General features: G+C 41.4%; 1 protein-coding gene across 1 annotated transcript in view; it reads left to right on the top strand.

The window, feature by feature from the left end:
• Positions 1 to 27,003, top strand: part of UTRN (utrophin) — a 377,019-nt gene that overhangs the window by 62,297 nt on the left and 287,719 nt on the right. Inside the window, 7 exon segments of the mRNA XM_009325465.1 lie at positions 946 to 1,007; positions 16,064 to 16,156; positions 17,587 to 17,664; positions 21,076 to 21,168; positions 22,053 to 22,225; positions 25,695 to 25,810; positions 26,884 to 26,984. Of these exon segments, the coding sequence (XP_009323740.1) occupies positions 946 to 1,007; positions 16,064 to 16,156; positions 17,587 to 17,664; positions 21,076 to 21,168; positions 22,053 to 22,225; positions 25,695 to 25,810; positions 26,884 to 26,984 (716 nt within the window).

The raw sequence follows: 27,003 nt of genomic DNA, 5'->3' as shown, positions 1-27,003 counted from the left end.
CAGCAGGAAATTCACTGTGATTTAAGTGCAGGTGGTGAGGCATAGTCTTGCCCTTAGCACTGCTCAGTGCAATTTACCCAAGAGGTGTTCTGTGATATGGGCGGAGCTGTGCTGGGGGTGACTCAGCCTGGTCTAAACCAGGGTTTAGACAGACTGTAAAATTGCAGGTGACTCCCAAATGGCTTCCTTAACTGACCTGGGAAGCTGTCTTCTCTCTGCACAGAGCTGGAGGCCACTACTCTCCCTTTGCTTTGACCTGTAGGTGCTCGCCTGTCCTTCCTCCTTGTCCTGCTGGGTCCTTCCAGCTGTCTCCTGGACCCTAGGTGGTGGTACTTCGGTGCCACACCAGTAGGGGCATCTAAAGGGAAGGGCTGCTGACCCCTTCCCACACTTTAGCTGAACTTGACTGTGACTGGTCACTAACATGGTTCCTAACCCAGGTGCAAAACCAGGCTGAGGGTGGGTAAGGATGTGAGTGCTTCAAGGGTTATTCCAGCAGCTTTGCTACTGCAGTTGCTGTGCTGTGTACTAAAGGAGGCTGCTATCTGCGTTAGAAGCTTGAATAAAGACCTCAGCAGCTTTTGGAGTAATGCATCCAGGCAAAAAGATGTTGACGAAGTCTGTTGATTAAAAGCCCATGGTTTCATAGGTTGCTTTTCACCAAATGGGAAGACTGTGAATTTAATGCATTGGTATCCTGCCCAGGAGGTGCTGAGAGGCTGATTCTAATGCAAAGGAGCTGCTGTGGTTGCTAGCAAAGTTGAAACATTTGTGTGACTCTGCAAGTACCAAACTCTTGTAGAGGTTTGAACAACTGCTTTGACAGATTAGGCAAAAAATTCTCCCACTGAGTCAGGATAGTGTTTATATGACCTGTTTTGAGCAATCTAGGATTAAGAAGAATGCATTTTCACTCATTGTTTTCTTCTTCTTTTCTCTCTGCAGATGAACACAATGATGTACAGAAAAAAACCTTTACAAAATGGATAAATGCTCGGTTTTCCAAGGTAATGTTGGGTTGAAAGTACTACTTTATTTTTTTATTCACTGTTTAGAACAATATTGGTTAAATATACTTTGCTCTTATTCTTGTAGAATACTCCTAATAAAATTTTTCAAAATGTGTAATGAAAACAGATAAAATACTCAATGTTTGTTCCCTCTGTTTCCCCATGCACATAAACATTTGATACTACATGTCTTGTTTAAGAAAAAATGAAAGATTCTATTTGTTAATATGTTAAAATAGTTTTTTGCATGATGTCTGTTTGGGTTTTGGTCCTCTTACTTTATACAGTTTATTTCTACATGCAGTTTTCTGAGTGCATTACAGCGCAGATTTTGAACCTTAGTTGCTGTGTTTACTCTCAGTGCAGCTGAGTCAGCTTTACTCATCCAAAATACTTGCAAACTTCCAGTTGAAGCCACCTGGTGTTGCTACTTGAGTCTTGACTGAAATTTTGTATAATTACTTGCTCATTTTGAATTTTCCTTGGCTCTCATGCTGTATGTTTCTTGTTTTAATTCTCTTTACTGACTTGAAACTTACTGAGAATCTTGTTTTGTGTTTTGGGATGAGAAAGGAAGTGGTGGTTGCTTTGGGATGCTATTTAAAGCCTACTTTTTATGCTGTTCTGCTGATAGTGGAAAAATGACACTTTGCCCAGGAGTGTGGTAGCTGTGGGAAGTTTCCCTACTTCATAGTTTGAATGTGTGAAGGAACCTGGGCTATTATCGGAGAAAACTCATGTGTTTTTTTTTCTAGCCAGTATGGTGCTGCAAGTGGGATAACTAGTAGTTTTCACTCTGTTAATGGAAAGGGGCATGCATATGAAATCCTGAAAGTAGATATAAATATAGAAGGGAAGGGGGTGTGTGTGTGGGGATTTGGTTTGTTTTCTTTTTTAAAGAAAGCAATGACAGTGCTGTAGCAATGAATGGCTGCCTCTGGAGCGCTGCCCTTCTGAAGTTCTTGGTCAGCAGAGTAAGAAATTCTTACCTTCCTTCCCTTCCTGTGCAACAGGACACTGGGCGATGCCAGGCTTGTGGCCTTGGTTGTTTCACTTTGGCTTAAGTTTGTTTTGGTTGAAAGCTGATATCCTGCACTCTCCATCCAATGCATTCTTGGCTAGTTTGCTCTTTAGGGGAGGAGTGTGTATGCGTAACTGGTTGCTCTACGCTCTGCTTTTGACTGCTGCCGAGAGGAAAGATGGTCCTGCGGGAGGAGGGTTAGGCAGGGCAGGATCATGTAAGGAGTGAAGACGTGGTGAGAAAGGAAGGCCTGTTTGTAGAGAATTACCCTGGCATACAGATGGCATGAACTCAGCACATTCTCAGTATCACTGTCACTTCTATGTGACTTGTTTGTATGTTATGGACGTTGTATTGAAACAGGTAAAATGGTTTTCAGTCCTTACACTTGTACACCCATGGATATATTTTTATAAAGTGGCTTTTCCTTTTATACTATGTATTCAGACAGATCCTGCTTAGCTCCTGGATTTCCCTGCCACAGGGTATAGTCAGACACTCGTTGGATTTGAAGTAACTCTGTAACTTCATGGCCCATTAAACTACCCAAAACTATGAAAGCCGTATTAATGATTAAAGAGACTTGTATAAAAGGACATACTCCTAACTACTGTGTGTCCAATTCAAACTTGAGCATGGCTACTTTGCCATGACGATATGCAGATTTATGAAGACTGGCATGTTCAGATTGCAAGGAAATTGCTGGTGTTAAGCAGAAATCACCTCATGTAAGAAAGTCTATTTTCAACTGTGCCTTGAAAACATAAAGAGGCAGATTTCAGTCTTATTGATGTTTTTGCATTTACCAAGTCATTTGGATTGTTTAAAATTCCTTTTCCGTGAACTAGATTGATTCAGCTGCTTAGTAGGCTAGAGAGATTTGAAAGGCTGGGTAAATGTAATCTGACTTACATTGCAGAAAACAAAATGGTAACTGTTCTGGTTTCAGCTGGGATAGAGTTAATTTCCTTCCTAGTAGCTGGTACAGTGCTGTGGTTTGGATTTAGGATGAGAACAATGTTGATAACACACCGATGTTTTAGTTGTTGCTAGGTAATGCTTACACTAGTCAAGGACTTTCTAGTTTCCCATGCTCTACTGACTGAGAAGGCTGGAGGTGCACAAGAAGCTGGGAGGGGACACAGCCGGGACAGCTGACCCAAACTGGCCAAAGGGACATTCCATACAATGTGACGTCATGCTCAGTATATAAACTGGGGGGAGATGGCTGGGCAGCCCTGCTGCTCAGGGACTGGCTGGGCATCAGTCGGCGGGGGGTGAGCGGTTGCATCAATTTTTCTCCTGGTTTTTGGTCCTCTCTTTCTCTCTCTTGTTGTCTTCCTTTTCATTACAATTTATTATTATTGTTTTATTTCAATTATTAAACTGTTCTTATCTCAATCCATGAGTTTTCTTGCTTTTGCTAGTCCGATTCTCTCCCCCATCCCACTGGGGCAGGGGGGAGGGTGAGCAAGTGGCTGTGTGGTGCTTGGTTGCTGACTGAGGTTATACCATGACAGTAGCTGAAGAATTTTGTATGGAATTGCAAAGTTCACTCCAAGAATTTTACTTGTCCTTCCATGTTAATTATATTGTAGTTGCCCTTCATTTAAACATGTAAAGAAGAAGTAAGCAGCTGAGCCTCTATAAACTAGTTTGGCATACAAAAAATCCTAAAATTGCAATTGCATAATGTACTCAAAATCGCTGAACTTGATTTAAATCAATTCAATAGGGTTTTACAAAGGATCTAGAAAGAGAGCCCTTCTCTCATCAGAGAATAGGTAGATGAGTGAAACACAGTAAGTCTCTTAAGTATGCTGTGAGGTACCCATATCTGCTTCAGGCACCTATTCAGTGAGATGTAAGTTCTTGCTCTAGTTTGCAGTACAGTAACTTGTGTTTGTGCTCTTCATTTGAACTGTGCTAGAACAAAATGCGTCTTATTTGCATGTATTTTTTTGAAATGATGGCACAAGCACATTTAAAGTGGATTGAGTCTTAAGGTCAATAAATGTACTCAGCCAAAAGCCTCAGTGCTTGCTGTAGAAATCTTTACCTTAGCAAGAGCCATATGCACTACAACTCACAAGCCTATGATGGTTGTGTAGTAAGGATATATTGTTAAAATTAAAGGGAATAAAAATTGTAAGATAAATAGTCTAGTTTACCAAACTTTAACAAATAGGGAAGTTTGCATTCAAATAAATATTGATACAGAGCAGTGTTTCTTTATAGTAAGCCATGTGATGTTTTTCCTTATGGTGTGTTTTTCCATTGCTCTCTCCAGTCTAATTTCAAGAGTCAGGTTTAGCTGTTTCCCTGTGGTATAGCCCACCAATTAAGGCATCTAGTTGTATGGATAGTTAACGAATGCTCTTCAAACACTGTAAAATTGTTTTCTATCCTTTTTATCATTAATACTTACCAGTTTGCAAGTATTAATAGATATATTTTCAGAACACCTTTCTGCAATGCAAGAGTACTATCTTCTGTGTTTACAGCCACTACAAATAAAGGTAAATATCAGAAGTAGCTACTAATTTTGAGTGCCCAATCTGAGACTCTGGTTAGATTATCCCGGAGGATTTGACATTTCTGTAATATCTTCATATAAACCAGAGCTCTTGTTGAGTCTTATGACAGAGCTCAGAGGGTTCATCTCTTCTGCAAACTCAAGCAAACCATCTAAAATACCCAGTAGGTTTTCAGATGGAGCTTGATCAGCATAGAGGAGGGGACTTCAAGAAGATGATGCCTGTGTCAGCAAGGGCTGGGCTTAATGATCTAGGGAGGTCTCTCAATCTGGCACATAGTGATTACCTGTAAAATTCTGATTTAAATGATTCTGATCAGTTACAGGCGAACTCTTGGCTAAAAGCAGAGTTTAAATTCAGGTCCGTAGGATAACTTACTGCTCCATTAACCATACGTTATTTGTTACGCATAGGTAAAAGGGGAGTGAACAAAGATTTTTGCAATCAACCCTAGTTTTGACTTTTCCAAACTAATAAATAGTTTCAATCTGTATCTATTTGCATGGCATATCAGCAGGCCTGGGACTTTTAGATCCATCATACAGACCTCTGACACTTCAGCTGATAATTACATAGCATAGTGGCTAGATACTCACACTCACAACTTTAGAAGATTTCTAGACAGCTCGATAAGCATGTTGAGGGATTCAGGAGTCTTGTGTCCCACTTCAGACCCTGCAAGTACAGTTTTTTCTGCCCTGGTTTCCTTACTTTCTTTACTCCTAGTTTCTGACCCTGTTCCCTGCCCCCCACCACTTACTATTATACCCTCTCATGTCAGAAAGTTTGCCTGCCCAGCAAATCTGGAGTTTTGATGCCCTGCTTATTTCATTCCCACTTCTGTCTTTGTCACTTAGTTGCTTACCCAGCAAGACCCAGTTTTTCTTGTTAAAGCTCCAGACCTGCTCTGTCTGTCCTTCCTTTCCTCTTCTTCCTGTCTACATCTCTTCACAGGATTTGACACTCATGTGGTTAGTCCTATTTTTGCATCTCTCTTTGTCTAAGCAGTCCTAGCCTTGCTCGCTCTTTGTCTCCTTGCAGGAGTCAGTCTTTGCTGGCTTTCGTGTTCCCATTTTCCAAGGTACTCCTTTTCCAAGTTTGTTTTCAGATTGGTTACTCTCCTCTTCCGCTGTTCCTGAAATTGGCAGGTAGGACCCAGAGTCAGCACAAGAAACATGATGCCCTAACTCTTAATTTAGACCCATGGAGTCAGATCTGTCACAGCCTGTCAGAGCTTAGTGCTGTCACTCTAGAGGAAATTCACAGATCCAGCCTGGGCAAACTGAGACTCTTCCTTTTCCACAAAGAATCGTATTTTCATTACATTTGATAAGTTTTCCCACAGGGATGGCAGAAACACTTTATTGCTAGGAAGGCTGTGCTCTGCAAAAAGAACATAAAATACCAGAGATGCTTGTGGTATTCAGTGAAAAGGACACTGGACTTCCCTCCCCCTGCCCCTAGGTCATAAGTCTTGGGTATGGATGGCTGTTGAATGGGAGCCAGCTGGGGGCATTGTTCCAAGGTGTTGGGAGCTGCTTTCAAAACCCTCGTGTGCCTGAGAGCTGTGCCTCCCTTCCCTTTTTGTCATGCACTCCCATCTCTTTCCAATCCAAGCTCTCAATTTCATTCTTCTTACATACAGAAGACTGTATGTCTTATTTCTGCATTTGCAGCATTCTTGTTGCATGTATTTCTGTGATCCTGATCTTCCAGGTCCTGTGCTGGTGCCCTGACATCTGCATTGGCCAGCAGCTGCAGCTCTGGCAGGGCTTGGAGCTAGGACCTGCCAGTGTGGGTAAAGCCAGACCTCCCATACTTTTACAGCGTCTTAAGCTCTCTCCTGCTCTGTGGTCTTCCAAAACGCATTTCAGTTTGGGTTAAAGAGCGAAGAAGAGGCTGAGGTGCAGCTGGGGAGCAGACTGTGTTCTCCAGGGCTGAGCTCCAGGTTGGCCTGCGAGAGGGCAAATACTTGGTGCTGGGGCTCCTGTGCATTTCCTCTCCTGGGCTCTGATGGGTCCCCTCCCCTGGAAGGACACCAAATCAAGTAAAGATGAGAGAAGACAGGGCAGTAGGTAAACTGGTGGGCTGTACTTGGAGTGCTTTGTTGGCTGATAGCTTTATATGCATCTTAAAATTAAAACAGTCCCTCCCCTATTATACCAGGCATTAATTCATTTGCTAACTGCAAAGTCTTATCTAACTTTCTGGGTGGTGTGCTGTATAGACCGTTTCCACCATTTTTGCTCCTTAATTTTCTCCTTTCCTCTAAGGGTTGTTTTACCATAATAGTAAATGTCAGACCCCATACTTCTGAAGACACTTTGCTGCTCCACTGCTGACTCTTAGAAAATGTGATAAATCTTTTTAAAGACAAAAGCATACCTATTCAAGATAATTAATTTCACATGACCTGAGATACCTGAGGCCAAAGACAATTCAGCAGGGATTTTTTTGGGGAAGGAGAATTATGGAGTTTAAGGTATTAGTCATGCAAGAAGAAAGATCAAAAAGATTGATTAGGCAATTTTATCTGTCCAAGGAGACATCACCTGAAATGGTCTGTTGTTGTCCTTTTTCCAGTTTTTGTGGCGCAAGCAAGGAAATACTTGATTACTGGTAAAAGTATCCACCAGTCTAATTGCTCCTGCTGTTTTCCGCTACTGAATTGAACTGTAAGACATAACCCACTCAAAGATAGCCAAAGCTTATAAAAAATTTGGCCTTAACCTGAGGAACAACCTGGGTGGAAAAGAATTAGTGTTTGTATGAACTGCCCTTGAAAAATTCAATTTTTAGTCTTACTTTTTTTCTTAACTGGATTACTTAGTCCCTCCTTCTGAGAAGAGGTCAAATAGGATGTGAATAAACCAAGATGCAGGAAAAAAAATCTTTTCTCTAATAGGTTGTGAGATATGGTAAGGTTGACTAATCTATAGCATAAAAGCAATAATACAAAGCATTTCACGATCTCTGCCAGATTTAGCTACAGCGTGAGAATTGCCAGTTTTCTGCCCTCCTTTCAACTGCTGCTGTTTTCTGCTCTAAGAAGAGGGTGCTGGCAGCATGTCCCTTGCTGGACTTCAAAGCCTGTGTAGTAATATGGACTGTAATTACTGCTGATTTTGGTTAAAGCTCTGGGCTTTGGGATAGAGTTTGACCCTGATTCATGGTCTTGGTTATCATCCCAGATGTTGGAGTGTTTGTGTGACCTTCTCAGGCACTAGAGCTGAACCTGGTAGAGGCACTGAAGCAAATCTGTCCCTTTACCTGCTAATCATTGATAAGAACAATAGTCAATCTGGTCAGCAGGATTTTTTTTTTTAAGGAACCAAGTTACAATCTGAAGTTAGCTGGCTTAAAAAAAGGGGGGGTGGGAGGGGAATGATAACCTTCCAGTCTTACAGGAGAAATAACTGACAGTGATAAGATGTATGGTCCCAACTGCCCCTGCTGGTAATGATACATAATGAGGCTTAATTGCAAGCTGAGGTTAGTACTGTTACATTAAACATATTATAATAATGTAAGCTTATGTAAATGCATTCATAGATGCACTGGGGAGAAAAAAGACCCACAGAGTTGCTGATGCCTTGTGTTTGTTTTGCTGCCTTGCTATGTCTAATATTTGCTTTTATGTTTTCCCTCCTTCTATCATGTTGTCAATCAAGTATTTCAGGTGTTCTGTGGATTGAGCTATCTTTAGGTTTTCAGCTTTGCTGCTACTTAAACTCATGTCTGTCGTCTAGTAGAATCAAACTTTCCAGCATATCTCACTGATGAGTTACAAGTTGCTTGTAACTATTTTATTTTTAAGCACCAGTAGTGATATATAATTCGGTCTATAAGGTGTTTTCCTCCTGTGATTGTAACTTTATTTTTTACTTGGTGTTTGAATTCATAGTTTTGGTACTAGTGTTGCGTAGAGATGCCACTACTACTCAGGCATATTCAGCATAGAGTAAAGCATACTCCACTAAAATACATTTGTCACAGTACAGCTAGTAGTTATGTATGCTGTCCTATAACTCCTGCATGTCAGTGGAAGGAGAATGGAAAAAAAGTATCATGTTTTAATAAAAATACTTCTGTAAACAATGGCTATGGTCTTAAATTAGAAATTGGCAAGATTATTTGTTGACATAGTTGTTTACTTTTTGCAATGACCTTTTTGCTTTCTGAATTGTTTCCCACATTGAGTTCCCATGTACTTGCCTTATGATGTAGCAGCACTTGACATGTTTCTTACTCTGTATTGGTCATGATAAAGTGTAGTTCTTGCTTGTGTTGTTTGTAATCGAGTTTAAACTCAAAGTAGGTGGTTACCATGAGTTCCCTAGGAATGTACTTGAACATTACGAATAGTTCATGTTCTAGTTTAAGTGCTCGACCTGTTCTATACTTCCCCCTTCTCAAGAAAAAGGGGGAAGGGGTCCTTGCAGCTCTACTACTATTTTGACCTATTTACTGAGCATCTTATTAGATGTTAAAAATAGTCATCTGTTGGTTAAAAATAATTAACAAAAAACAACTCTGACCTTCATATAAGTGACGCTGGAAGTTCGGAAGAGTCTGATGGAAAAATCAAGATGTACTGCTTCCTATATCCTTTCTGGGTTTTTTGGTGTTTCTGACGTGGCAGATGATCTAAACGGCAACTAGGGCTTTTCCCAGCACTGCTCTGAGCCACCAGAACTCGTCTGCTGGATTCCCTTGGTGGCTGGTGAAGGTCATACGTATGCTTTTACAATATGTGTTACTTCCCCGGTGACAGCCAGAATGCATTACTGTGAAACTGAGAGGACCTTTCATCCTGGTTTTAATGTCGTCACTAGGAGGTCTGAATCAGTATCACTGAGGGGGATGTGAAATAGAGGTGGCTTATCTCTAACTCTCAAATATCTTTTGCATTCATTTATTGGAAAAGAGTTAGGTGTAGTAATGTACCTTCAATAATTATTGATTTAAAGAACATGTAAGTCCTCTGCTGCAGGTAACTATGGTGACATAAGAGAAAACTGCATGTTTCTAGTTAAACAACTAGATAGACATTAAAACTTCTTTAATGGTTAACTTTGCATATAATTTCATGTTCAAGAACAATATACTAAGAGCATAAAAAGTTGAGATAAAATGATAAATAATATCTTGTGTTAAAAAAAAGATGAGGCTTTGTCTTACTCCCTTTAATTCTCTATAACTTGGCTCAATTTGATGCAGTTCCCCATTAGGGAACATAAGGGGACAGTTAAAAATGTTCTACTGTAAAATATATATTCAAGGAAGATTGCTGCCTTGCAGCTGTGTGTGGCTTCAGTAGAATGAACTGTAAATATTGATGGCTTGTCTTTCTACTGTCAATAGCATTGGATGACTCTCAAAAAATCTGGTCCGGATTTTGTTTATATCTTCCTCTATTTCCTGGGAAAACTTTCTGGCAAAGAGAAAGAATGATTTCTGCACAGTCATATCGGCTGGCTTGGATGACCCTTCTTTGCAAGTAATCCTAGGCACACACGAGGAAGTGTGAGTCACCCTTTTAAACCTGATCCAGGTAGAGGAGCTGAAAGACAGCCAATGGGCATGTGAGGGCGGCTGCTGCTGCGAGGAGATCACTGTGCCTGGGCTCTCCTTCCCAAGTGGTGCTCGTGTCTTGCTGGAACAGGCAGAGCCGATGCCCACAGTGACTGCTCTTGCCACGTATGGCTAGCACCTGGTCTCCAGCTCAAAGATCATTCAGAAACTGCTGCTGCCCCATGAGAGATGAATCAACAGAAAAAGTGTTTTCTGCTGTGGATAACTAGCGAAAGTTCTTTCTTTGTCTCCCCCCCCGCCTCGTGTTAGCACAAAGGCTGGCACCAAAATGTTCGTTGGAATAAATGTATGTGGGGTGTATCCGGTTCTGATCCTTGTGCATGAGTCCTGTGGTGGATAACAAATGTGCCACCATGCAAAGTTTATAAGAGCACAAGCAGGCCTGGCCTCAGATTACGTGCTGTCTCCAGCTTTGATTTCTCATACTTTTCTTTCTCTTGCTCTGCCTTCCTTTCCCTTTTCCTTCTTCCTCTTTTTTTTTTTTGAATCAGCTGCTTTCCTGCTGTCAGTGCCAGCTTAAAGCATTGGGGAACCAACGTGGCCTCTTTCTAAGTTAAGTCTGTTAATTATGTTATTTCGTCTGTCTTATCGAGCCCTTGTCTCTACTACAGCAACTCTGTGTGTGCAGCTCTGCTGGCAAAGCCCCCTCGGGCAGGCTGAGGGAAAGACGTTTCTGCCAGTGCTTTTTTGCTGTCGCAGCAAACATAAGGAAAGCTGAGAAAAACTACCTTCTGTTAACTGATAAAAGTGTTCAGCGAGGGGGATGTGAATGTTTTACACCCTGAACCGGCACAGTTCTCCTGGTACGCACTGTGTCCCTGCCTGTCCTTTATACTATCTTTGTAGTGTAAACTGAACCCTATTTTGTCTTTGAGAAAGGACCCATTATCTGCCTCATATTTGTACAGCGCTTAGCACAATGTAGGCTGCTCCTTAAGTACTTACCAGTGCAACCGTGACTAGCAATTTGCCCTTGCTGAAGGGCTCAGTGTGGTTTGTCACTGTCATTCTTATAAGGCAAATACTTAAATTTCTTGATCCATTATGCTCAGTGGTGGACTGCTTCTCCTTACGGGATGCTGGCAGAGGCTGAATTGCAGTCTTTAAGTATGTAGAAAGTGAGTAAAATATTGTCGGTTCTGAAAAGGAGAAATTTAGATTGGCTTAGCATACTGCATATCAGGCAGGACTCTACAGAGATACATGCTTTTTATATACTGCAGATATGTATATTTATTTGTGTGTGTATATATATCTGTGCATACAGACTTTTTGAGAAGGCAGGATTGCTTTCTGGAGGTTAGGAGTGAGTAGTATGGGTGTGGGCAGGGATGGGGAGGGGGGGGAGCAATCTGCAGAGCCCCATGCCTTACCCTGTAGGGTGGGAGAGGACTTCTGCCCTCTCCCAGAACCCTAGCTCTTGCTGCAGCATGCCAGTCTGCCCCAGCACAGAGCTGGTCCCAGGGCCGCCTGCTCCACCCCAGTGTGGCTTGGGGCAGTGCTGTCTGCGCGGGGCCTGTCACGTGCCCTGTGGTGGGTCAGAGCCAGGGCTTGGAGTGCTCCTGGCCCCGCTGGTTTGGATTAGGCTCCCTGACTAGAAGCACAGGTCCAGCCTTAGTGATTCTGTGTTGTGGCTCCCAGATTGCCTCTGCGCTGTCACAGCAGCCTCCTCCAGTAGGTTCAGTGGCGAGTCCTATGTGCAAAGAGATGGGGCTCTACATCTGTTTTCTCACAAGGAGGTAGCGGTGATGGCAGCAGCCTGGCCTGGCTCTGGACTGGCCCGTGCCTGGCATAGGAAGGCATGCATAGCTGTCCTGCCAGCATTGCCCTACAGCTATTCCTTGTCTTCTCTTGGGAAATGGATGTAGGGGACCATCCCTTAGGCTGCCATTTTATAAAACTATTTTCTGGATCCTTTCTAAGCTTAAACTTTATGAGTCATACAGCTGTCAGAAGTTGGGATACATAGCTGTTCTTTCTGAAGAAGGGAAGTAGAAGACTTCCTGAAGCACTGCAGGTTGCTATCCAACTGCATCCCAGGAAAGCCAGGCAGGATCTAGCAGCGCTGTGCACTGGAGGACAGAGCAATGGTGTTCCCGACTGCAGACCATGTGGCTCAGACAGCAGATCCTGTGTGGAAATGTATGTCTCGGTGTGTGGAAAATGCACAAGTGGGAAGAGGCAGTGTGAGCAGAGGAGGGTGCAGGATGCACAGTCTCTGCTCCTGTTTTGACAGCAGTGCTGTGGGCTGGCTCTGTGCCCTGATGGGACAGCTGGAGCTGCCTGGGTGGCCGTTGCCACCAGGTGCTTGCGTGTCCCTCAGGTAGGTGTGGGAAGCTGGAGGAGCAGGTTTCCAGCCTTCCTGTCAGGCGTGCTGTGGTGGAGGTGGCGATGGGCTTGGCGGGGTGTGTGCTACAGCCCTTTCTTAGCCAACTTCAGTCACCCTGCACTTGTAGAAGTGCTTCTTGTGAACTGACTTCCTTCCCATAGAGAGCGTTTTGCTAGACTTCACTAAATACAGAGGCTTTGCATTTTGCTGTGTCTCTGTTTTAAGGATAGTGGATACTTAAATAATAAACCAGGAAGGAGTAGCTTAGATTTGCAGAAATAATTTAATACTCTTCTGCTGACTCTTTAAACTGACAGCAAGATGTGGTGCTCCGATGACCAGTGAAACGGAAAAACCATTCTCCTGAGAAAGTGAATCTGAATTATTTCCACCATGACAGCAGGGTGCATTGCATAGGGCTGGTATGTACCATGACCTGTTGAAATGAATGACTGAAAGCAGGAAGTCATTCAGCTTGCTTTCATGCATGTGAAATGAGGGGATGGGAAACAAAGAGAGAAGCCTGTATGCTCTCAACACCCTTGTTGCACTGTATTAAATAAGGCATCTTTCTGCTTTTTCAGAAGATCCAGATCCTTTTTTTTTAACTTCTGGACCTAAGGCAACAAATTTATTGAAGATATATAGCTATAGGATTCTCAGTTTTGGTGTTCTCAGTCTGTTATACATGTGTGCATTGTTTTAATTGTATAATTATAATTAATTATACAATTATAAAGGCCTTACAGAAGTAAGGCCTTTGACACTGTCTCCCACAACATCCTTGTCACTAAATTGGAGAGATATGGATTTGATGAATGGACTGTTAGATGGATAAGGAATTGGCTGGATGGCTGCATCCAAAGAGTTGCAGTCAACTGCTCAATGTCCAAATGGAGGTCAGTAACAAGTGGTGTCCCTCAGGGGTCTGTATTATGGCCCATAGTGTTCAATATCTCCATCAGTGACATGCAGTGGGTTTGCGTGTGCCCTCAGCAAGTTTGCAGATGACACCGCGCTGAGCAGTGCAGTTGATTCGCAAGTTGATTGCGCCAGGGGAGGCTTAGATTGGCCATGAGGAAAAATTTCTTACTGAAAGAGTGGTTAAACATTGGAAGAGGCTGCCCAGGGAAGTGGTTGAGTCCCCATCCCTGGAAGTATTTAAAAGACGTGTAGATGTGATTCTTAGGGACATGGTGTAGTGGGCATGGTGGTGTTGGGTTGATGGTTGGACTTGATCTTAGAGGTCTTTTCCAACCTTAATGATTCTATGATTCTAAGAGGGAAAGGATGCCATCCAGAAAGACCTTGACAGGCTTGAGGAGTGGGCCCATGCGAACCTCATGAAGTTCATCAAGGCCAAGTACAAGGTCCTGCACCTGCATCAGGGCAATCCCAATATCAGTACAGACTAGGGGGGGGATGAAGGGATTGAGAGCAGCCCTGCGGAGAAGGACTTGGGGATATTGGTGGATGAAAAATGGGACATGAGATGACAGTGTGTGCTTGCAGCCCAGAAAGCCAGCCGTATCCTGGGCTGCATAAAAAGTGTGGCCAGCAGGTTGAGGGAGGTAATTCTCCCCCTCTACTCCACTCTTGTGAGACCCCACACTTCACTGGCTAACAGGTATTTGCTTTCACAACGAGCATCTGAGTTGTATTGGATCCGGTGAGACCTCTGTTAGCTCCTTCTGTCTGCTCTTCTGGACACATGAATAATTTCCTCGTACCCTTACCAACCTACTTTTAGTATCTTCCGTGTGGCAATGCAAACCAAATTTAAGCCAAATTTTGCTGGCATCTGGGGTAATTGCACTGTGGATCATCTCCTCCCATTACACAACATAAACTGTACCAGAGGCTTCCCTGCATCTACTCTTAGGTATTCCTGTTCTCCTGCTCCAGCATGCTTTAAAGGTTTGGTTAAGTTGCTACACAGCAGCGAAGCATCTGAATCATCTGTGAGAAGTGCATGTGCTAGGAGGAAAGCCTTGTCTCTTGCTGTGCTAGAAAGGGTATAGTTGAGCTCAGGAAGTAGCAATATGTAATGGCAGAATGTTATCAACCGCTGATATTTCACATATACTCCTATTTGGTATAGGTCTGACAGCTACATAGCTTTCTGCACCCTTTACCTAAGTATGTGTCAACATGTGTATATACACATTTTTAAGCATGACTTGTAAAAGTAATTGGAGAATAAATTTACTAGAAAAATTCATTGCAAAACTAATTTAATATCAGACACTGGGGTTAGAATCTGTGTATTTTAAGAAGTGAACTTAGTTATACAATCATTCTCACCACTGTTTAGCTGGTTGATACTATGAGTTAATTTAGGTATGTTTCTGTACAGGAGATTAAAATATGGCTCTGCAGCTATTCAACTCCAATTTCTTGTGACTAGCTTTAGTAGTATGAAATCTAATTAAAGTGGACATTTAAGAAAAACCCTTATGAATTTTGGGGAAAACCAGATATTTGCCGGAAAATGGGGTTCAGGGGGCAGTTCAGCTCTCTCTTTCTGATTTATTAGCCAGCATTTGGCAATTACTGGCAGCTGTCGGGCAGGAGGAGGTAAGTGAAGGTAGAGGAGATCTGTGTCAGCTAATTCATGTCATGTAAGATGGGCCTTTGACAGCCTTCTTTCTGAAGAGCAATGTTATAAAGCCAAGGTGATATTGGACTTTTAGGTACTTTTTAAAAAATATTTTTCTTCTCAAATTGGCTCTTCAAAGGGACACTGAAAGCAGTAGCTTAATTGATCTCCTGGCAGCCAGCAGATGAATATTACAAAGCAAATGCACTTACTTAGTTGCTGGCTGCCTGTGTCTTCTCCCCTGCCCTGTAACACTTTCCCACGTTAACTTTCTTAAAGTCCAAGAAGAAATAAGATTAAAAGGGAGCATGGAAAAGGTTAACATGATTCTGCTGTCACCTCCCACCATTCTTGCACAGGGTCTCTCTACCCCCAAAGAAAATGAATATTAGAAACGTATAATTTAGAGTAGCTCTGATTTTCACATCTTGCTGCTTTTTCCAAGGTAAAGAAAATTATTAATTTGTCTCAATATATATTGCACCTTGTGATCTACTAGTCTGTGTAGAAGAGTGGCAGCTCCTAACACAGGGGTCAATTCCAAGTCCTTTTTTGTTTTGTCTGTTTTTAAATCTGAGAGAATTTGTCCCAATAGCTTCTTTCTGAAAAGCCCCAGTTTCTTCCTCCTTTAGATGCAGGCAGACCAAAGCATTCTTTTTCAAATGACTCCTCAAATTTGCCAAGTTTTTTCTTTGCCATCTGTGCGTGTTAACACATCTACCCTAATGTGAGCCAGGATGCACTGATTTGGTTTCTCAGTACTAGGCTGCTGATGCACAGAACCATAGAGATGGGGAGAAAAAAAACACTGAAGGAGGGTGCCTTCCTGATTATTGTCACAGTCCCCTAGCTTTTATTTACTACATTCAGTACCAAATAAGAATGAATTGAAAGATAAAAAGGAAAAAGTAACTTTGTCAGGGAGGTTCTGCTTAAACACTGCTTTTATTACTGCTTTTGTTTCTTCTGCAGAGTGGGAAGGCCCCAGTTAAGGACATGTTCACAGATCTGAAAGATGGAAGGAAGCTTTTGGACCTTTTGGAGGGTCTGACGGGAAAACCTCTGGTAAGAGAAATGTGTATGAGTCGTATTCCCATTTATTAAAAACAACCAACAAGTAAACAAAACACTCAAAAACCAAACTGTAGCATGTGAATTTTTTTTTATTTCAACTTATTAAAAAACCTATTTTGCTTGTAGTGTGTACTTGCTCTTTACAGTTCCAGTGAAATTCCCATGAACTCCACTCACGGGACACAGGGTCAGGCTGAAGTTAGCTGTGTAACCCTCTCTTGAGGGTTAACATACTGTTTAGCAAAGCACGTAAAACCAGTGGTGTTATTCACATAGTGTATATTTTCAATAGAGATCTCCTCTTAAAGGTCTGCTTCTGGACGGTCTAGAAAAGCAGCATTTAGCGGGATACCTGTGGACTTTTTCTAATAAGCTCATGAAAGATCCCTTAAAGAAAAAAGAAGGAAAAAAAGACAACAGCTAGTAGGCAATGCAAAAAACTGCATCTTCATTGGAAAATCCTTTGTGGTGTACAGATGGGAATGGGCTGAAAACTACTCGAGTCTCGTTTGGGAAAATGTGTGTGGCTGAAAACTCTTCCCCTGCTAATATTGATGCCTCTTCAGAAAGATACGTGAGGCATGGTGAAACCTGTGCCATCACTTGGGATTAAATTCTTGATTTCACTGTTTATAATAAATTTCAAATTTGTTTATTGACCTTATGGGGAACCTTTGGCCATTTAAAATTTCACCTTGCAAGCTTGCCTTGTTTTTTAAACAGTTGCATTTCACTAGTACTTCCAGTGATTTGTGGTCTGATTTGAAGTATACTGAAGACAATAGGAGTTTTCTGTTTTCTAATTCTGTTGATTACTGTGTTCCAAGTTCAGCTCCATGCTCTTGCAGTACGATCACGTTCTGCCACAGGAGTTAAATTGCGGTGATTAAAAGCAAATGGAGTGGCAGGTATTGTCAAGAGTTGCAGTGGTTTTTTTCCCCCTGATATTACAAGGAAGGGAAAGTCAGGAAGCATAACTTCTTCCCAGTATGCAAAGATTTAGCAGGCTTTCAGTGCCAGGAAAACAAATTGCTGCTTGTTCCCTCTTGGGAGCCAAAAAATTTCAACTACTCTGGCAAATGTTCAAAACCCTCAGATTTTCCCCGGGAACTCCCACTTTGTTGTTGTATTGCCAGTTTATAATTCTGCAGATGCTGGGAATAAAAATTCTGGATTTACCGAAACACATTTTGAATCCAAGGCTTGTCCTGTGTCTTGAGTTGAGGAATAATGTTCTGACCAGTTTTTATTTTGAAATGGTTGTGAATGATCTTGTTTGGTTTTTGTTCCTACTTAAAAAAAAAAAAAATTAAAATCTGGAGAAAATTAAGACAAATTTCCTGTTGTTTGCTCTATCATTTCTTTTGTTTGGTCTGTAAAGTTAATTCCCATGTGAACAGATTGTAACTTTCTTTTTTCAGCCTAAAGAACGAGGTTCTACACGAGTACATGCCTTAAATAATGTCAACCGAGTACTGCAAGTCTTACATCAGAACAACGTGAGCATGTTTTTCCACAACTTTTTTGATAGACTCTTTAATTTATTCCTGTGTGTACATGAGTTCAAAATACAGAGAATAAAGACTTTTGGTACTTAAAATGAGAATTCAGCAAGATGGGTAAACTGTTATCAGTGTTCCTTTTCTGAGGTAGAATTTCAGTGTCTGGCAACTTTGTGAAATCTTAAAATGCTCACTTAATGATATTAACTAAACTGTGTTTTGTTGAGATGTGTTCAGCTCCCAAAACAAAAGTGACTTGAAACTCTGCTACACGTAGCTCATGAACCTGGCAGGACAAAAAACTAATTTCCAGCGATGATGCATAACTTGTGCAAAAATTTGTAAGGGTATGACAGGTTTTGTGTCTGTTTTGTGTCCTGCTCTCAAAATCCAGGAGGATCTTTCCATTGACACCCGTCAGCTCTGTGTCAAATCTGTACTGAGTGTTTCTAACTTGGAGCTTTGGTAACCCCAGTCCTTCTTTAAGAAAAATGAGATCAATAACTGTTTTGTTTTATTTTGTTTTTGTTTTTACTGCCTGGAAGCTAGTAGTGCTGTAGCAAAGTGATTTTATTTTTCCCCTGAAGAACAATTCCTGATAAGCGTACTCTTTATAATTAGAATTTCTATTTGCGAATGTCAGGGCACTAAAATAACTTAAGAACATTCTGGCAATAAAATACATCTAATGCAAAAAGGCACTGACATATTTATATAAACTGCTGATTGAAGAGTGATACGAACATGCTGTATAATACTGCAATTTCCCCTCCGTGTTGGTGGGCTAGTGTCATATTTCTAGGAAGTAACCAAAGTTAGTGGTGGGTTGTTTGGTTTTTTCTTTTTTGAGGTACTGTAAATATTGATTAACTTTTTTCTAAGGGTAAGTAATGAGTCTTTCCAGCTTGAAATTGATTTATTTTATGAAGATAATAAATGAAACAATATCGAATTACAATAATTAATTAGTTCTTCCTTAAGCTGGCAGGATCTGGGTTTCCAGAAGTAAACAGATGGTGTTAGCTGAAGGTTGTTAAGGTCACGTACATGATTTATACCTACTGCTTAACTTCATTAGAAAGTGTGTGTGTGTGTGTTAAGATGAAGGGAAAAGGCATCCACTGAGGAGCAGTTGCGTTCTGTTGCCTGAGAGTTTGTGGGCTATATAATATTCATAACTTGTGAAATAATTTATGAAAGTGTTTAATATATATTGCAAGGATCAGACAAGCCTAGGGTGTAGATGTTCAAGTGATCCTGTGAACCTCATCCATCTGATGAGCAGAATGGTTCTAAGTAATGAATTTCAACTTTTTTGATTTGTGGACCAAGTTTTTAAAAATAATCAAAAAAATCCACTGGAAATCATTCCATATAGCCAATATCAGTCTACTGTCAGTAGTACTGACTGTCTACTGTCAGCTTTCTTTTATTGATTATCTTTGCTTAAGTCTCAGTAGTCCACTCACCGTCCTAGTGGATTGCTGGCTGCATCCTGCAAAGCATTGTTTTAGTCCAGAGTCATTAAAATACAAAAATGGACATGTGGAGTATTTTCTTTTATGTATGGTGTAGATAGCAAGAGGAATGCATTATTATTATTGTTGTTGTTGATGTGTAATTAAAAAATGTGAGGTGTTTTTTTTGTTACCCATTCTCAGGAGTGTTTTTCTTCTATTACAGGTGAAAAAAGCTCTTGCAATGTAATTGTTTTATTTTTGTGCCCTTGATCTTTAGTCTTGCTTTCTGCTCCTTGTGTTCTAGAGTGCTTTCCAGTGCGTTGTTCAATGATCCTCACTGGTGATTCTTTTGGCCTGTTTTTGCCTGTTTAATTTACAGTTATCTTAAAATATATGCCTGGTATTTGCAAAGAGTATTGCTGTAAGATTCTCTTCCAGCTGCTGTAAAAATTGGGAGAGGACAATCCACAAGCTTCCTTAGTACTTTGAAGTGTGATTTGTGGTTCCATGTTAATCTTGCAACAGTTTTGATTTGATTCTCCTAACCAAGAGACCTAAGGGGAACTGAAAATTGTCAAGATGATATCTGAAAGCAATGAGGCTACAAGTACATTTTGCAGAATCGAAGCTATTCGTGATTGTGTGATAAAAGGAAAAATATTCATGGAATACTATTATATTCTTATATATCAGCAATATCCTCTAGAACAAAATAAAACTTTGTTCTTGTCTATTCTGTCATTGTAGGCTACGTCCACTGAGAGCCAGAGCATGGCCTCCGTTACTGTCCTGTGATTGTCCGTATTGTCTAATTGCTAGCCAGCTCCTTGGTGCAGGTTTTGTCTCTATGACCAGTTCTGATCCCAAGCAATGCCCAGATACAGTTCTCAGAGTTAGTGTAAGCTGGGAAGTGTGGAGCAAGGGTGAGAAAGAGAGAAAAAAGCTTCCCCATCGAGGTGAAATGCACTATACCGCTTGCCCCTGGGGCTGCAGGATGCTCCTCGCTCAGGTTATTTACAAGAATGAGGCCCCACAATCTCTCCTGTGTGGGAGTGTGTTGCAGCATCTGCTATATGTGTACATAGAACCAGAGAGGTACTTGTCTCCTCTGCCACAGGCAGCTGTTCCTAGCCCAATTTCCATAGGCGCAGTGGTGACTAATGCAGTGTGCTGCTGTTGGTTCCCTCCAAAAGGTGGTTCACAGCTTGTGCCACTTTCTCTGTGTTTACTGAATGGAAACCTGATGCCCCAATTCAGTTCAGACTCTAAAGTAGCACCGAGTGAGTATCTGGTAGCGTGCTCTAAGCTTTGCTTCTTCTGAGGGCTGAATACTTGATGCAGGGGTGGGTAGCCACTCCCGCCCTCTCGCTTACTAAAATAATCTCCTTGTCTCTCTTTTTGTGTTTTTTATCTTTTTAATAATCTCAGTTAGACCATCACCAAGTCTATATGGGGTCCTATGCATATAGGAAACTTGAAAATTTTTTTTTTCTCTTGAGCTTTTGGTCTCCTTGTATAAACTTGTCCCATGTGGGTGCTGGTTCATGCAAAGGACAAACCTATTCTTAATTACAGAGTTTTCATGGTTCTGTAATATCTCTGAGTGTGCCTAGGAGCAGGACAGCTTAACTTTTTTTTTATATTAGATCCTTCATATTTGCATTTGTATTGGTCAGCTTTAACTGCTGGTATGCATCTGTTTATTAGAAGAGAGGACAAAACTCTTCCAGGGGAGTATCTTCTTTGGTGCCATCTTTTGTCATGTTATTTAAGCAGTTGTCATGACAAATTCAGATAGTACTCTGTCATCTCTGGTTCTCTCTTTCTAACTACTTTTTATTTCAGAGCACTTGATAATATGTGGCTGGACAGCCAGGAATATGGGGTGGGGTTGCGACTTGAAGCTGTGATAACAGTGTTTAATATAGAGTTGATCCGACCTCTCCAGGTGGAGTTGGTGAATATTGGAGGAACTGACATCGTTGATGGAAATCACAAGCTGACGCTGGGGCTGCTGTGGAGTATTATCTTGCACTGGCAGGTGAGAGGCTGCTGCGAGATCTCTTCCTTTCCAGGAATTGTGTGCATCAATCTACTGGGATTCTCATAAACCTTCCCAGGGTTTTGGTGGCGGAAAATACTGCTTCTATTTTGGGCTGGTAAATAAAGGCAGGCCAGTGTTTGGTTTCTGAGCTCTGTCTATTGGCTGCCTCCTGCAACACGTATTCTCTTATGTGCTCAGTTGTACTCAGTCTCTCAGTTTAGTTCCTGCTGGTGTTAATTGCAGAGAGTCTTTTCAGGCTAAAGCTTTGTATTTATATTCCTTCCTCAAGGCTTTTATGCTCTTCTGTTAGCAGGTGTTTTTTTACTATCTAGGTAGCTGTGTTGGGCTTGCATCTTATATGCTGTTCTGTAGGTTTGTTTCTCAGTCTCATAGATTGAATTGCTCCTGGTTTATCCAGGTACCTGGGAGGATCATTGAATACACTTGGTGGGACTTTGGCAGATGCTTATGCATAGTACCCAAACAGCAAACCACTTTTGTTGGCTGAGCAGATATCCTCTTGCAGAAAACCTGTGCAAGCTGTATTTCTGGGGTTTGCTTACTGGTGGAACTGCAGCATAAGGCAGTGACAAATATTATACCCAACATTTAGTGTAGGCAGCACTGAGGAGAGGGGGAGGATTGTAACATAAGAGTAATATGTCATTATTAAATGAAGCATTACTGATTCTTGTAAACGCTAGAGTGCAAAGATGGCCTGAAGACTCCTATTCCTGAATTTCATGTGAGGTCTTGGTTTGATTCATAGTTTTTCATGGGAAAGACCCTTTCACGATTTGTGAAATAGCTTCGTTCACAGGTTTTGTAAGTAGCAAAAGTGGAGAACAAGTCTGTAAGGTGTAGTTGCTGCTGTCTTGCAGGTGAAGGACGTCATGAAGAACATCATGTCAGATTTGCAGCAGACCAACAGTGAGAAGATCTTGCTGAGCTGGGTTCGGCAGTCCACGAGACCTTACAGTCAGGTCAATGTTCTGAACTTCACCACAAGCTGGGCAGATGGACTCGCCTTTAATGCTGTCATCCACAGACACAAGTAAGTAGCAAACAGCTTATCTTAAACCTAGTGAAGTAAGCAGCTTTTTTGCCATGTCTTCATGCTTGAGCATTTCACAGCTTCTTTCTGTTTCAGTGACTCATTGGGTTTTTTCTTTTTTTTTTTTTGTTGTGGTAACAATAACAGTGGAGGGACATTGCCAGAGCCTTGCAAAGGATGGAGCCAAGGCAGCAGTGTAACTCTCAGTTCCTGCACATGCATGCACACTTGCTAATTGAAGAGGATTTACATCCTGCTTAGTATGCATTATACAGCGAATATGCTGAATGGGTCTCTGCAGGGGGGGTCGACCATCTCCTTCCCCTGTACTTCCTTCCTCCTGCCCTCCCTCCTCTGCAGAGCGAAACGTTCCTTTAGTCAGTCTGCCATATCATTTTAGTAGGAAGATACAGAAGCTTCAAAACGAAGGAATAAGGAAGACAGGCTCTGTAGCTTTCCTTAGTTTTTGAATGTACGTTGCTTGAAAGACAATGTATGCAGTTCTTCCGGCAGAACTGTTGAGCAGAAGAATCAAAGGGTAATAGGATACTTCAGGTATCTGTAGTGTATTCATTCGTTTGTTCATTATACTTTATAAGGAATGCTGTTAAACCTTCTTTGCACAGATCTTTTGTGTTCTTTCTGATTTTTGGAGAACACTTTGGTAGTCTAAAGAAATCATCATTACAGACTCCTATGAAACTTACATACCAGTTCTTTCTTTTCTTTAAATTTTCTTTGAGATCTGCTTCTGGGCAATCCATTCTAATCCAGCATACTTTAATTGCTTTGCAAAGGCTGACTGTTCTTAACCATAAATAACCATTTTAACATGGTAATGGTATGATAATATCTAGAATTAACCAGGCCTCCTGGCCACCAGCTATCTGTCATGGCAGTTCTTTACAAATACCCAGAATATTTATACCCAGCAGATATAAAGTGTTCGCAAAAGCATATGTTCACTTTGAGCCTGCTGTTCTCTGCTCTTAAGTGCCCATTTGGCCTGTGGTGACTGAAATCACAGGCTCGCTGGCTTCAGGACGGGGCTGCCCTGACACACCTATGTGCCTTGTAGACCAGAGGTAGCTTGTGTTCAGCCTACATGGATGCATGGGGAGCACCTGCACCACACTGAGGACTCCTGAAAGTTTGGAAGGACTGTTCTGCAAAGGCGGAGCAATACTAGCAAAGGTCTCTGGAGTTTATCAGAAGAATTACCAAGTCCCTTCTCTGGACGGTGTGAGCCGTACCGGTGGTTTTCATACCAGCGTAATTGCCTGTAGTGGTGTGGCTCTGCTGCTGAATGTGTGAAGCTTTGTGATGGAGAGAGTGCCAGCTTTAAACACAAGTGAGACCTAGGTGACCTGAGGGAAGCAGGAGAGAGGTAGCAAAATTGCCTTAAGGTTGTTTGTTTGTCCTTATGCATTGTGACTGTGTGCTTGGGCTTTGCAGGATCTGAAGTCTGTGAGCTCTGCCCCTTTCAGAGCACTGTTCAGTAGCAAAAGCCCCTGCTGAAAACTTTAACTGCTTTCCTCTGGCTTCCTAAAATTTCTCAGTTACCTGGCTCTGCTATCTCTGAGCCTTTTATTTCCTCTTCCTGGGAGCCTGGCAGCTCTGATGCCAGCGCATCAGAATTCAGCTCTGCTGTCCCTGGACACCAGTCCTTTTGCCAGGGAAGCACCATTTTCCCCACACTTCTAAGAAATCTTGAGCTGGGTTTAAGTTTAGGTCGGCTTTGAAAGAGAAGCTTTAAAAGGCAGTTGCAAGGAACAAAGGGATTGGGGAAAGTTGCAGAAGTGGTAGGACAACAAAGCAATTTAGCTTACCCAGACAGTAGTGCTTCCCTGCCTAAGGGGTATTTTCAATATTGCTTTTTTAATTTAGCTTAATATGGCACTTAATATAGGATAATCTTTGTGGATCCCATTAAGAGGTTTATTAGCTCGCTTTTCTCTTTATGTATCTATCAACAATTGCTAGCAGTGCTACCTCTTGGCTATAATATCTAGTATCTTTGTAACGCTTGCAGTACTTAATAAAATTGTATGAGGTAATAGGACATTTAACATTTTACTGTGCTGGTCTCTTTCATTTCCTAATATTAGCTTAGTTCCTCTTTGAATTGAATTCTGCTCTTTGGTACAATTTTCTTGCTCATAGGTAAACACCTAGATTGCATTTTATTAGAATTTGTGTTATCGTGGCAGTGTGCAGGTAGTGCGCATACTGTATATTTTCTTAGTTTGAAAAACACATTGCAGTGTCTCTGCTAAAGCTTTATGTGAATCTATGTGGTTATCCTTGTTGCTTCTTGCGTGGAGGTGCAACATTCCACTAGCTTCTATCAGGATCTTTGTATATCTCTCTTCCCTGCTCACCCCACCTTCCTCTGGCTTTTTGCTTCTCGGACCCTTCTGGCCTTCCTGTTTCACAAAGTGTAATGACTGGGCAGATGTTAAAAGGATACTCTCAGGTCAATTTACAACTGAATTAAGTATTAAAAGAATTAAAGGCAAGCCCATCTCTTCCTCCCCAAGTTCTGTAAAGCACGGAATCAATAGCAGTGTTTTAGTGAGAAGCCACTATTACAGGGGAATGGAAAGTATTTTAATTGTTCTGTAGTCTTACAGCTGTGCTGCTGCAGCATTAGGCTGATCATGCCCTCTTGGTGTAGGTACAACTAGGAGGGGGCCCTGTTTGCTGACCCCGCTTCCTGCTCTGTGCTCTGCTCTTTCCCCTTGAGACCTGCCGGTATGTTTTGGGTGCACAGCTGGACTGGAGATTTGGTTTGGTTAAAGCTGGCACTGTAAATCTATCAGCTCCTTGTTCTGATTCACATTGTGACTCTCACAGCACTTGTGATGGGGTGGGTTTTTTTGTAGGTTTTTTTTTTGTTGGGGGGGGAAAAGGCCATGGGGCAGGGTGAGCGAGCAGGGGTGGGACCGCTGCTACTCCTGGCTGTGATGGTCTGGGGTGGTCACTGAGCCACATCACAAGCTTGGAATGAGGCTCTCCAGGTACAGAGTGACTCTTGATTACCCAGCAGAGCCTGACACAGAAAGCATGTAGTAACAGTAACGCTGTGAAGGAAACAGTTGAAAAAAAACTGGTTCTCGAATAAATTTTAAACACAGAGTTTATATATTTTCTTGTTAGTAGTATTTAATCTCCTGTTGCAGTCAATGAGTATATGTACAGAATACATAGAATGGAAGGTGGATGTTGCTGTGGACGTGTGGTCAGTTAATAGATTTGTGATTGCCAGAGTCTCACTAATAAAAAGAAAGCACGTATTTGTATTTATGCATTTGTGTATATGCACTTACATTTATATTTTGTATGTATGTGTATGTTTATATTACTTATGGATATGAAGGTAGCTACCTAACTTCATATTCTGCATGTATGGAACTTTTTCTTGAGGTAAAATTTACTGCTTGCTTTCCCGTTTCGTCTTTACTTTTAGACCTGAGCTTTTCAGCTGGGATAAAATTACAAAGATGTCCCCAGTTGAGAGACTGGAACATGCTTTCAGCATAGCCAAGAACCACTTGGGAATTGAGAAACTGTTGGATCCTGAAGGTGGGATATAGTTATCTTACTTGACTAGAGGCTTTTTTGAGCTCCCTTGAAATAAATTTCTTCTATTGTCATTTACTATGAATACAAATTTCAGCAGTTTTGTGCAGTGGTATTTTGTTTCAAGACCTTAAATTTGGGTTTAAAAGAATGTAATTTCTAGGGTAAGGGTATGTCTGTGTGTGTGTATGCTTCGGCTTCTTGAATGTTAAGGTTCAGATTGACTTACCATTCAGAGACGGTATACAGAAGGTGAAGTTGGTACCTTGTTTGGTTTTTTTTTTTTAATTTTAGGTAGGAGTTATACCGCAAGGGTCTGTGCTTTTCAGATGAAGTAGAACATTATGTAGAATGGGATAGCTCATGATCTTTTGTTCTTTATATATACACTGAGTAGCAGTAGCTGCCAGCGCTGTGAGTACTTACCGTGTAGGAATGCTTACCAGGAAAATTTTATGGCTCCTTTTTAAAATCCTGAGCTGTTGCTCTGCTTTGAAGTGAGCCTCCAAAGATTCCCTTTTGTAAGACAAGCTCTCAAACTTTATAGATTCAAGCACTACCTTCTTAAAAAAAAAAAGTGTTAACTGAATGGGTAGCACTTGTAAACTGAGACATAAGCGAACCTGAGTTGCTGAAACTCTTTTCCATATGTAAAGTAAGAAAACAAACTGACCAGTGCTGGGAGTGGGGATAGAGCCTAAGTGGAAATGTTTGTTTATGCGGGGTACTGTCCCTGAACTGCATTTCTGCTTGGGAGATGCTCCAGAATAATTTTCCCCAAACAGTTTTTATTCCTTAGTAACTTCAGGTTTGGGCTCTTGCTTCAAAAAGATCATGCTTTTCAATGTGAATTCACTTCCAAATGTAGAAAACTTATTCTTTTTAATTTTTTCTCCTTCATACTGCTTTCCACATATGTCAAACCTAGCCTTTTAACTTAAAGCTTACTAAAGTCTACTTAACAGGAGAACCTGTGATTTATACTACATGTAAAGTCTTACCTGTATTCTAAGTAATGATTTAGAAAAGCAGCTTCTTCATTTATTTTTTCCCCATATTTTATCTTTTTGATGCAGATGTTGCTGTACAGCTTCCAGACAAAAAGTCTATTATTATGTATTTAACCTCTTTGTTTGAGGTCCTTCCTAAGCAAGTCACTATGGAAGACATCCGGGAGGTGGAGACCCTTCCAAGGA

This window comes from Pygoscelis adeliae, unplaced genomic scaffold (assembly GCF_000699105.1).
Source record: "Pygoscelis adeliae isolate BGI_AS28 unplaced genomic scaffold, ASM69910v1 Scaffold300, whole genome shotgun sequence".
Taxonomy (NCBI): Eukaryota; Metazoa; Chordata; class Aves; order Sphenisciformes; family Spheniscidae; genus Pygoscelis; species Pygoscelis adeliae.
This window is presented reverse-complemented; position numbering and strand designations above follow the sequence as displayed.